General features: G+C 44.1%; 1 protein-coding gene across 3 annotated transcripts in view; it reads right to left on the bottom strand.

Moving 5' to 3' along the window:
- The window catches only part of LOC115458921 (ATP-binding cassette sub-family A member 9-like), a 193450-nt gene that overhangs the window by 93403 nt on the left and 87981 nt on the right, over positions 1–12066 (bottom strand). For all 3 annotated transcript variants that reach the window (XR_003940171.1, XM_030188774.1, XM_030188775.1), the window contains exons 19-21: positions 10740–10941; positions 5436–5602; positions 3532–3659 (exon numbers count right to left, since the gene is read on the bottom strand). Coding sequence is in view for 2 of the 3 variants with exons in the window: in XM_030188774.1 (XP_030044634.1) it covers positions 3532–3659; positions 5436–5602; positions 10740–10941 (497 nt within the window). In the remaining variant the exon portion in view is untranslated. The remainder of the gene's footprint in view (positions 1–3531; positions 3660–5435; positions 5603–10739; positions 10942–12066) is intronic.

Raw genomic sequence — 12066 nt, forward strand, 5'->3', positions numbered from 1 at the left:
TACCCACAGACATCATGTTGGTGTCTGATTAATAGTATGACAACTGAACACATTCCCCCGATAAAGTGCACTTACACGCAGAATGTTGTAACAACTGATTCACAATGAATGTTATGCTTTTAATTTGTGTAATTGTTAATGCCACATCAGCTAATGAAAAGTAAGAATGAATGACAGTGTACTTCCCTTTGATGAAGCTCACTGTCCTATAAATTATATACCTCAAGAGATATAAATTTTGTACCCTAGTACAATTGAATCTGTTTAATGCTGTGTAACATGTGTATTAGCATGTTTGCAAAGATGTGCCAGGATGTTTTTAAAATAACAATGATAACTGAAATTCAGAATAAATAGAACTTTAATATGTCAGCCAAAAATATTGAAAAAGCGTGCAGAAACTGAATGCCACAAACAAGGGGGGAGGAGATTTAGAAGGGAGGTAAGGAAACAACAGACTGGAGCTGAAACAGATGTTTGAGGCCTGAAACAATCAGTCCTCAAAAAGGGAGGATTTGTTGAACAAAACTATGAAAAATAGAAGTGGAAAGCTTCAAAGAACAGCAGAGCAAGCTGTTTCAACACTAAATCTCCTGAGACATGAGGCCCACATCAGCCAAAAAGGCACGGCTCCAGAAAGTCTGGCAAGAAAGGGGGGCCGATAAGGGAAAACAGATGTAGCATGTTCTGCCCATGATTAACAGCTTTGTGGTATTCAGAGACTTGCACAGGAATGTTGTATGAGAGAATTGGTTAGATGCCAAAGAAGGACGGTATAAAAACAGAGTGAAACAAAAGAGGTATTAAGCATTTCGATTTACCTTGAGCATTCTAATTTCTTTGTCTGTCTATAGCATGCTGATTTCTTTGCTTTACATTGCTTTGTTTTAATCATTCATTCTGGCTTGTATATTGCTTATCAAGAAATGCTTCCTGCACTAGCCCATTGAGTTATGCAGAAAAATTGTAAATACACTGTTTATATTAAATATTAAATATCGCCTAGCCTTCTCTACAAAATTGGCGGCATCCTTTTCTTCACCCTGTACAAGTCGTTGGTGATAAAGGTTGAACTAATATATTTTCAAAGGTCATGTTAAATGTTAAAATAATTGAAAGTATTCTGAAACTATGTAAGGGGTCCCATTTCTTTCTGGACACCGTGTAGTTTAGGATGAAGCTTTTGAAACCTAAAGAATTCAGTTGCAAGATGTCTCTTCACTATCATTATATCATTTTTGGTAATCTAGGGGGTAATTCTATAAAGTTGCATGCATATGGAGAATCGATTCTATAACAGGACTTTGGCACCACGATTTCTTTATAGAATACTCAAGCAAGCCACCATTGACACACCAAAAATGTATTGTGCCATCATTTACGCCTGCCATAGACATGGAGGGGCATAATCGAACAGAAACGCCTATCTCCATGGGCGTTTATCTCCGAGAACGGGTCCGTGAAGGGGCGGACCCAAGCGTATTTTCGAAACAATTAGACGTCCATGTTTTATTCGCCAAGTTGTGAGCTGGGCGTTTTTGCTTTTCAGCGATAATGGACAATGAAATCGCCCAGCTCAAAAACGAATAAATCCAAGGCATTTGTTCGTGGGAGGGGCCAGGAGTCGTAGTGCACTGGTCCCCCTAACATGCCAGGACACCAACCAGGCACCCTAGGGGGCACTTTTACAAAAACAAAAAAAAAGGTCAAAGAGCTCCCAGGTGCATAGCACCCTTCCCTTGTGTGTAGAGCCCCCCAAATCCCCCTCAAAACCCACTGCCCACAAGTCTACACCATTACTATAGTCCTAAGGAGTGAAGGGGGGCACCTACATGTGGGTACAGTGGGTTCGGGGGGGGGGGTTGGACGACTAAGCATTAAGCAGCACAATTGTAACAGGTAGGGGGGGGATGGGCCTGGGTCCACCTGCCTGAAGTCCACTGCACCCCCTAACAACTGCTCCAGGGACCTGCATACTGCTGCCAGGGAGGTGGGTATGACATTTGAGGGTCAAAAAAAAAAGTTGTGAAACATCATTTTTTGTGGTGGGAGGGGGTTTATGACCACTGGGGGAGTCAGGGGAGGTCATCCCCGATTCCCTCCAGTGGTCATCTGGTCATTTAGGGCACTTTTTGGGGCCTTATTCGTGAAAAAACAGGGTCCAGGAAAAGTGCCCTAAATTCTAGCTAAAAACGCATACTTTTGTCCCATTATCTGTGAAATGCGCCCATCTCTGTTCGGCAGATAACCACGCCCCAGTTCCGCCTTCGCCACACCTCTGACACACCCCCATCAACTTTGTCCGCATCCGCGACGGAGTGCAGTTGAAAACGTCCAAAATCGGCTTTCGATTATACCGCTTTAATCGTTTTTGTGAGATAAACGCCCATCTCCCGATTTAGGTCGGAACTTGGGCGTTTTTCTCGTTCGATTATAAGCTGGATAGTATAACTGTTGGCATATTAGTGTGGTAAAGGCACAAATAACTTGCAGAATTCTGTAAGGTATGTGCATCAATTAGTACCCCACCCCTGCTCCGCCCACTGGCATGTCCCCTAGCAATTATCCATCAAACCAGTTACATAGATCTTTATGAAATGGTGCTTAGTGCACTTACAAGCCTAACTTTGCAAATCTATGTCATAACAAAACTCTGTAAGCCACATTGAGCCTGCAAATGGGTGGGAAAATGTGGGATACAAATGCAATAAATAAATAAATAAAAACTGCCAATTGTCTTGGCGATCACACATACATTAGGACGTAAGAATAGCCATAGTGGGTCAGGTCAGACCAATGGTCCATCTAACCCAGTATCCTGCTTCCAGCAGTGGCCAATCCAGGTCACAAGTACCTAGCAGAAACCCAAATAGCAGCAACATTCCACGTAGAACCCCAAAGAGTAGCAAAATTCCATGCAGAATCTCAAAGAGTAGCAAGATTCCATGTAGAATCTCAGAGTAGCAAGATTCCATTCAGAATCCCAAAGAGTAACAACATTCCATGTAGAACCCCAAAGAGTAGCAACATTCCATGTAGAATCTCAGAGTAGCAAGATTCCATTCAGAATCCCAAAGAGTAACAACATTCCATGTAGAACCCCAAAGAGTAGAATCTCAAAGAGTAGCAAGATTCCATTCAGAATCTCAAAGAGTAACAACATTCCATGTAGAACCCCAAAGAGTAGAATCTCAGAGTAGCAAGATTCCAATCAGAATTCCAAAGAGTAACAACATTCCATATAGAACCCCAAAGAGTAGCAACATTCCATGTAGAATCTCAGAGTAGCAAGATTCCATTCAGAATCTCAAAGAATAGCAACTTTCTGCTGCCAATCCCATCTCAATAACAGACTATGGACTTTTCCTCGTCCAAATCATTTTTAAACCCAGATATGCTAACCGCCATTACCACATCACATAGGTGACGTCTAACTGTAGGCACCAGTCTAAAGAATTGCCTCCCTAATGTACTATACTGTAGAAGAATCTTTCCAATACCAGGAGACCAAAATCAGTGATAAAAAGTTACCTTTTTTTCCAGAGAGATTTTCAAAGCCCCGTTGTACAAATGGTCATTTGCAAAGTTGTTCCCACTGGTAACATCGGCCTTTATACCCTGACTCTTTAGAGATTGAATAAAGTTGCCAATGTTTGTGCCTGACGTGGAAGAAAACCGAAACAAAAAGGTCAGATCATTTTGTATCACACATTTTTGTATTCTCTTTACAATAAAGCATAACAGCTAATAAACGAAATCTTACATGCAAATCGATAAACTTAGATGTACAGATTTACAGATGTACTCCTAATACATTCCGTTTAATTGTTCAAACAAAGGTACTGGCCATTGATTATTGTAACTTCATAAATGATCTGGGATGTAACGAGACTGTTCTAAAGAATCTTCAGACGATATTAAATAAAGCAGCACAAATGATATTCAAAGTTTGAAAGGGTCACACCTGTTCTAAAATACATGTGCGATGGACGTCCATGAGCTGGAATCGTTCAGCATGAACATTGTGATTTATAGGGTGCCCTCCTGGTCTCCCTGTTGTCATTTTCATACCCGATTGCCACTGTGAATACTATTTGAGAGGAGAAGAATTTACCTTGGTAGCAGAGTCTGCATCCCTTGAATGGTTGCAGTAGGAGAAGGGAATCATAATTGCCGAGAGGGTGTTTTCCCAAGGTTCTAAACCCTTCCCAGTAATGCTTAGTGCTGTCCTTCCCCGGGATAGGCAAAGAACCCCTGGAAGGGAGAAAACCTGGCATGGCCTCAGGAAGGGAGGTGCTCCATACCTGTAGTGCTATCCTGGAGGGAAAGGAGTCAATCCTTAGGGACGAGCCAGGATTTAGATCAATTCCAATTCCCCTGGCTCACAAAGCAGTATACCCTGCAATCCCAAAGTGGGAAACGGGTGGGGCCAGTTCTCCCAGGGAAAACACCAAGGTAAAAAAAATCTGTTGTTGCCTGAAGGGAACCACCCTGATCTACCTATATCCCTCCCATTATTATGTCTGCAGAGAAACACTTAGGCGCTATTCCGTAAATGGATGCATAAGTGTGTTTTCATGTGGATTTGCCATTTCTGCTCCATTTTGGCGCCTTGCATCCATTACAATGTTTTCTGCACCAGGAGTAGCACGCCGACATAGATAGAATTCCCCCGTTAGTGTAAGCTAAATCTATTTAATATGTTTAATGCGCATTAACCTCGGGATTACCATGCGTTCAGTACATTAACACGTTAAACAATTCTAATGCCTGTTTTTACAAGTTTTTTTTTTAATTTAAATATATTTATTGACAACATCAATGGTAAACAACTCGACATGCTCTATTTACCCAACATACAAGCAATAAGATAACATGCTGAAACCATATAACGTGTATATGTCCCTTCCCTCCCCCTACCTGCCCCCCCCCCCACTACTTCTAAACCCAATAACTCAGTATGCCTAGGTTGCCCACATTCTACAAAACTTGGCACTGTATCCAGGGACTAGGCTAAGAGTACAAGCCCGACTCCTCCCTCTCCCTACTCCTCATCCATAAACATGTACTTTTTCCCATCCATACCATCCTTAACATGCGTTGATAAGCAAACTTCGTCCCCTTGGGCTAAGAATTTGAATATATGGCATCCATATCCCGAGGAATGTCTTCCTACGCTTAGGCGATGATTTCGTACAAGTTTTATTAAAATGAATGTGTAAAACAAACTGAAAAAAACCCCCATCTGATAATTGGAGAGAAAAAAACCAAAACTGAAAATCTTTGCCTTGTGCACATCCCTAATAAATATGCTAATTAGGTGTACAGTCAACATTGGCTGTAGACAATTGTTCCTGCACTTCTCTTTACGCTCATTGGCTACTGCTAGAAAACAGATTCTAATTAAAGCCTTGTTGGCAAGTAGTTTCTCTTACCTGTATCATTGTGGACCAGCAAGCTTGTGTAATGCCTGTAGGGATTTTCACCAGGGCGAAGGAAATACAGTGAAGGTGTAAGTTCCCAGTTCATTATAAGATGCATGGCACTTGAAATGGAACCAATGAGGGCCATTGGAATTATAAAGATGAACAGCAGTACAGCTCTGGGTGGTAGAACAGATTGTGTATGAGTGCATGCAGACAGCATCTGGACTCAATTGCTTTATTTTGTTGCATTGTCTCTTAAAGAAGAATCCCCATGCTTCTCTCAGCTTAGAGACAGTGAACCTTTAGAACCTGCTTTATTTTGTTGCATTGTCTCTTAAAGTAGAATCCCCATGCTTCTCTCAGCTTAGAGACAGTGAACCTTTAGAACCTGCTTTATTTTGTTGCATTGTCTCTTAAAGAAGAATCCCCATGCTTCTCTCAGCTTAGAGTCAGTGAACCCTTAGAACCAGCACAAGAGTCTGCAGGTCACTGTAAAGAGACAGCTGTTGTTTCTCCTTAAAGTCTAAGACCTGAGTGCCAAAGATTCCACCGAAGGATCTTTGAACCGCCAAATGTTGAGATAGTCATGGGGAAGCCACTCTTGCCCTAGGATTGGTACCATGGAATCTTGCTACACTCTGGGATTCTGCATGGAATGTTGCGCCTATCTGGATTTCTGCAAGGTACTTGTGAGCTGGATTGGCCACTGTTGGAAACAGGATACTGGGCTAGATGGACCACTGGTCTGACCCAGTATGGCTATTCGTATGATTTGGAAAGTAAGACATGATACCTAAACTGCATAAGAGAAAGAATTGAAAATGTACCAGTCAGTATTCAGTCGGCAATGGTGAGCGCTTTTTTAAATGCTTACCGCTGCTGGCTAAGACCCGAATATTCAGTGCCCAGGCCATATGCGGGTACCAGCATTGAATATTTGGGCCTGAACGCCGGTACTTATATGGGCCAGGACCCTCATAAGGGTATTTGGCCAGGTCCAACCCCCCCTTCCCAACTCCGATACCTCCTCCTTCAAGAATATCAGCCCACCCAAACTCAGATTCCCCCTTCCTCCCCCCATGAACAGTATTGGCCCTCCATCTCATAACCCCCCTCTTTACCTCCATTCCCTGCAAGAATATTAATTCCTCCTCCCTCCTCACCAACACCATAGCTCCTCCCAACAAGGATTCCTCCTGTAGTTACCCCCTCCCCCAGGCCTACGATCCCTAGTGGTCTAGTAAAGGAAGGGCAGGAGCACTACCCACTCACTTCTGCCTACTGCACTTCCTACATCAAAATGGCTGTTGTGACTTCTAGAGGCCAGGGGCGTAGCTATCATGGGGCCACGGGGGCATGGGCCCCCGTAGATTTGGCCCTGGACCCCCCTGCCGCGACCCTCTCTACCCTCCCCCTTTCCCGCCGCCAACCCTTCCCCGCCGCCGTCACATACCTTTGCTGGCGGGGGACCCCAACCCCCGCCAGCCAAAGTCCTCTTTTTGGCCACGCGGCGTTGCTTGCTGAATGATCTGATCAAGTTTCTGTGCGTGCATCTGACATCCAGCGGCGGGGGGGGGGGGGGGGGTGAAAGTTGGCATCAGGCAGGGGGTCGGCACCACAGGGAGGGGTCGGCGCCACCGGGGGGGGGGGGGGGGCTAAAATGTGCCCCCTCTCGTCGAAGTCTGGCTACGCCCCTGCTAGAGGCAGTCTCACGGTACTTCAGCAGCCATTTTGAAGCAGCTGCAATAGGCAGGATCAACAGGCATAACTGATATATACGTGCTTAATTTAGATTTGAGCGCTTATGCCAGACATACAGTCGGTGTAAGTGCTTCACCCAAGTATTCACTTCCTTTAAAATACGCACTATGTAGGTGAAGTAGGTATTTACAGAATAGTGTTTAGACGGAATGTTGGCATTTATGAGTGTATGTGCATATTTTTCAAAGCACTTAGACTTACAAAGTTACACTGTAACCTATGGAACTTTGTAAGGCTAAGGGGCCAAAATTCAGACTGTGGGAGGTAAACCACACTGCCTCCCGCGGTCAGTGTTGAGCCTAGATATTCAAACCAGGTCATTTCCAGTGACCGGCATTGAGGGTCTGGTTTATTTTTGGCTGGTTTGAACTTAACTGGCCAAGCCGATACCCAGCGCTAGCTGGTTAAGTTTGAACCGGCCCACGATATTCCAGGTATTGATGCAGCCATATCTGGCAGCCAAACTTAGGTGGCAACACACTGAAAATCGGCAGATGGCTGGTTATATCGAATGATATAACTGGTTATCCACTAGACACTAACTTGGAGAAAATATGGCTGAGGGGAGATATGATAGAGGTCTATAACATAACAAGTGGAGTGGGACAGGTAGATGTGAATCGCTTGTTTACTCTTTTCAATAACACTAGGACTAGGGGGCATGCAATGAAGTTACAAAGTAGTAAATTTAAAACGAACTGGAGAAAATATTTCCTCACTCAATGTGTAATTAAACTCTGGAATTCGTTGCCAGAGAATGTGGTAAAAGCAGTTAGCTTAGCGGGGTTTAAAAAAAAGGTTTGGATAGCTTCCTAAAAGAAAAGTCCATAAGCCATTATTAAAATGGACTTGGGGAAAATCCACTGCTTAGTTCTGGGATAAGCAGCATAAAATGTATTGCACTGTTTTGGGATCTTGCCAGGTACTTGTGACTTCGATTGGCCACTGTTGGAAACAGAATGCTGGGCTTGGTGGACCTTCGGTCTGTTCCAGTATGGCAACACTTACGCACCGGCAATATTCAGCGGGAGACAGCCGGCTATCTCCTGCTCAATACCGCCGGAGAGCCCGGCTAAGTGCTACTTAACCAGCCTGGTGCCATTTCTGGCCAGTTAAAAGTTTTTGAATATCCGAGGGGTAAATGAGCCCCATATTCTCATAAATGCCATTAATCTAAACATTTACACACATAGGACCTACATCCAGCATCTGGTGCACAAGTTTGGGGGGGGGGGGGCGAAAAAATCAGCATATATCACAATTTTATAAACGGTGCTCTGACTTGTGCAACATTTATAGAACAGTGCTTAGAGCTGATTTCCGTGCCAAACTTTGGGCGCAAGGATTTACACTGAAACCTGGTGTAAATCCTGGCACGAAAGCTAGGCACGGGTCCCCAGTATTCAAGTAATACTGCGCGCATCTTTCGTAAATGCCCTTTTTTTTATTTATTTATTGCATTTGTATCCCACATTTTCCCACCTTTTTGCGGGTTCAGTGTGGCTTACAATATGAGTTGAATGTTGGAAATACAATTTGTTACAGATTGGTTATGGATTACATTGTGCAGAGTTATGCGAACAATTGTAACAATGGAGCACAAACATTGAAACTTTGGAAGGAAACAATGGGAGCTTAGAGAGCGATAAAAAAGCATTAAGACATATGGTATATATCTTTCTGTGAGTAAAGGTATGAATGATGTGATAATACGGGAATGAGAGTTCAGAGGTGAATGTATGATGCATTAGTGAACAGCAAGTGTAGACTTTATGTGTTTTGGTTCTTTCCGTAAATCTTTTCGAAAAGATGGGTCTTCAGTAATCTGCGGAAGGAAGCTTGCTCGTTGATTGTTCTTGATTGACTTGCCCATGCAACATGTGAAACTCCCAAAATATATCCAGAATGTTTAATAATGCCTTCTGTTATATTACTATCATGTATTCCATTACCATGCAACCCAAAATCCTTCTGTAATACCAAATGTCTATTCTTTTCTTATTTCCACTATCCATGATGTATTGTAAGCCACATTGAGCCTGCAAAGAGGTGGGAAAATGTGGGATACAAATGCAATAAATAAATAAATAAAATGCCTCTCAAATGGCCACCCCCCCCCTTTTGAGTTGCAAGCTAAAAGATCTGCGTACGGATTTTTAATAAAATGGCGCTTAGGAAGATGCGCACACAAACCCAAATTGTTGCCAATTAATGCCAATAATTGATTGCTAGCACCCAATTATGGGTACTCATTGGCTCATTAGCCAATTTAGTTGTGAGCGCATAGCGCACAATTTTGCGTGTGTAAATTTGCATGCCATTTATAGAATCTGGGGGATAACGGACACCTAAATGTTAGTGCTTGTGCTAAAGAACTGTCTCCAAAGTCCCTACAACACACAGTCTAGAGCAGCCATTCCCAACCCAGTCCTCTGGGCACACCTTGTCCCACTGGGTTTTCAGGATAGCCACAATGAATATGCATGAGGTAGATTTGCATACACTGCCTCAACTATGTCATGGATTCAGGGATAGTGAGCCCTTGGGCCGCTGCTGGCAAACGGCAGCAGCAGGCGAACCACCCAAACAAGGATGGAAGCTGAAAACAGGCAGGACTGGAACTATAGCTGAAGACAGGCAGAACTGGAACAAGCAAGGCTGGAAGTGAAGCTGAAGACAGGCAGGCCTGGAATAAGCAGGACTGGAACTGAAGCTGAAGACAGGCAGGACTGGACAAGCAGGAAGCTGAGGAGAGGCAGGACTGGACAAGCGGGAAAAGGAGTCAGGAACAGGGCTGTAGCAGGAACAGGAGTCAGGAACACACTTTGCTTAGCAGGAACAAGAGTCAGGAACAGACTTGGCTTGGCAGGAACAGGAGTCAGGAACAGAATTGGCTTGGCAGGAAGCAAGAACAGGGTTTAACTGTAGTAAGGAAAAGACCTATGGCTATAACAGGAGTCAGGAATGGAAATTAACTTTAGCAGAAAGCAGAACAAGGTTTGGCAATAGCAGAAAGCAAGATTACAGACCAGAGACAAAGCAGGAGCAGGCTGGAAGTGCAACAAACACACACTGAAGACCTCTGTTGCAAAAGCAAAGCATGAAAGTTCCAAGGTGCTTTATAAAGGACTTTACTGATGATGTCACAACTAAGAATGAGGCTTGGCTGCAGGAACACCAGAGCGAGGCTTAGCTACAGGAACATCAGGGTAGGACGAATGATCTCTAGAATGCGATTGAGAAACAGGAAAAAAGCAGTCCACAGCAGCCATAATGCCTGGTTACTGGGAAGAGAGGTGAATATAAACACGGGGCACGGCCACAACTGTGACAAACTGCATGCAAATCTAACTCATGAATATTCATTGTGGATATCCTGAAATGCCAATGGGACTAAGTGTGCCCTGAGGACTGGGTTGGGAATGGGTGATCTAGATCCTCCACTGTTCTGGTAGAATCTTGGATGTTTCCCATGAATCCCCCAATCCAGTTCATACCAGCGCTCTGACAATTAAGTCTTTCTCCCATTTACAGAATTCAGACATGACTCACATGGACGTGAAGGTTTTCCTTTCATGTTTCAGTTTTAAGAAGCGGACCCGTGCGATGGCACAAACTTGCCGTTTCCAGAGAGCTGTGCCACTGAGGGTGGCTTTTCCCGTTTCGGAGAGCGAAAGGAGGCTTTCTTTGATTTCATTGGGAAAGTTCTCATCTTTTTCCTCATCTGCTTGCTCTGGGCTGAAGACACCATAGTCTGTCGGAATATTTTCAAGGGGAGCTGAATTTGTTAGACTGGAGTAGATGGAAGCCAGCGTCTTAATAAAGCAGAAACTATTTTTCTAATCTTACAGGTGAAATATTGTACTACCCTATCGAGTGACAAAAGCATCCTAATTTTCATTTCATTTATTTATATACTAGTAAAAAAGGCCCGTTTCTGACACAAATGAAACGGGCGCTAGCAAGGTTTTCCTCGGAGTGTGTATGTTTGAGAGAGTGTATGTGAGAGTGACTGTGTGTGAGAGAGAGAGAGTGAATGTGCGAGTGTGAGTGTGTGTGTGTGAGAGAGAGTGAGTCTGGGTGCGAGTGTGTCTGTGAGAGAGAGAGTATGTGTGTGAGAATGAGAGTGTGTACAAGTGCATATGTGAGACACAGTGTGAGAGAGAAAGAGTGTGCTTCACACAGATACAGTGTGTGCGCGAGAGAGAGTGTGTGTGTGTGAGACACAGACTCTCTGTGAGACTGAGTGTATGAGACCAAGAGAGTGTGTGAGTGACTGTGTGACACATAGAGAGTGAATGTGATACAGTGTGAGACATAGAGTGTGTGAGAGTGAGAGAGAGAAAGACATTGACTGTGAGAGAGAGTGTGTGTGTGTGACAAAGATACCTCCCCCCCCTCTCTGTTGTCAGGACTCCCTCTCTCTGGTGTCAGGCCCCCCATCTCTCTCTGGTGTCTGAGCGTTACTGTGCAGGACGCTGAGCTCTGGCTGTGCTTCAAGGAACTGACCAATCCTATTTAATAGAATGCACCTCCAACATTCCGAAGCCGAGAAACCTCGTGTGGTTGGTCACTTCTGCTTGTGACGAACCCGGAAGTACGTGATGTCAATTCAGGAGATGGATACAGAGAGCAGGAATGCCTCAGCCATGCAGTCAGCTTCAGAATGTTGGAGGTGCCTTTTATTATATAGGAAAGGAACTGACCAATCCTATTTAATAGAATGCACCTCCAACACTCTGAAGCCGAGAAACCTCGTGTGGTTGGTCACTTCTGCTTGTGACGAACCCGGAAGTACGTGATGCCAATTCAGGAGATGGATACAGAGAGCAGGAATGCCTCAGCCATGCAGTCAGCTTCAGAATGTTGGAGGTGCCTT

The sequence above is a fragment of the Microcaecilia unicolor genome, unplaced genomic scaffold (genome assembly GCF_901765095.1).
Source record: "Microcaecilia unicolor unplaced genomic scaffold, aMicUni1.1, whole genome shotgun sequence".
NCBI lineage: Eukaryota > Metazoa > Chordata > Amphibia > Gymnophiona > Siphonopidae > Microcaecilia > Microcaecilia unicolor.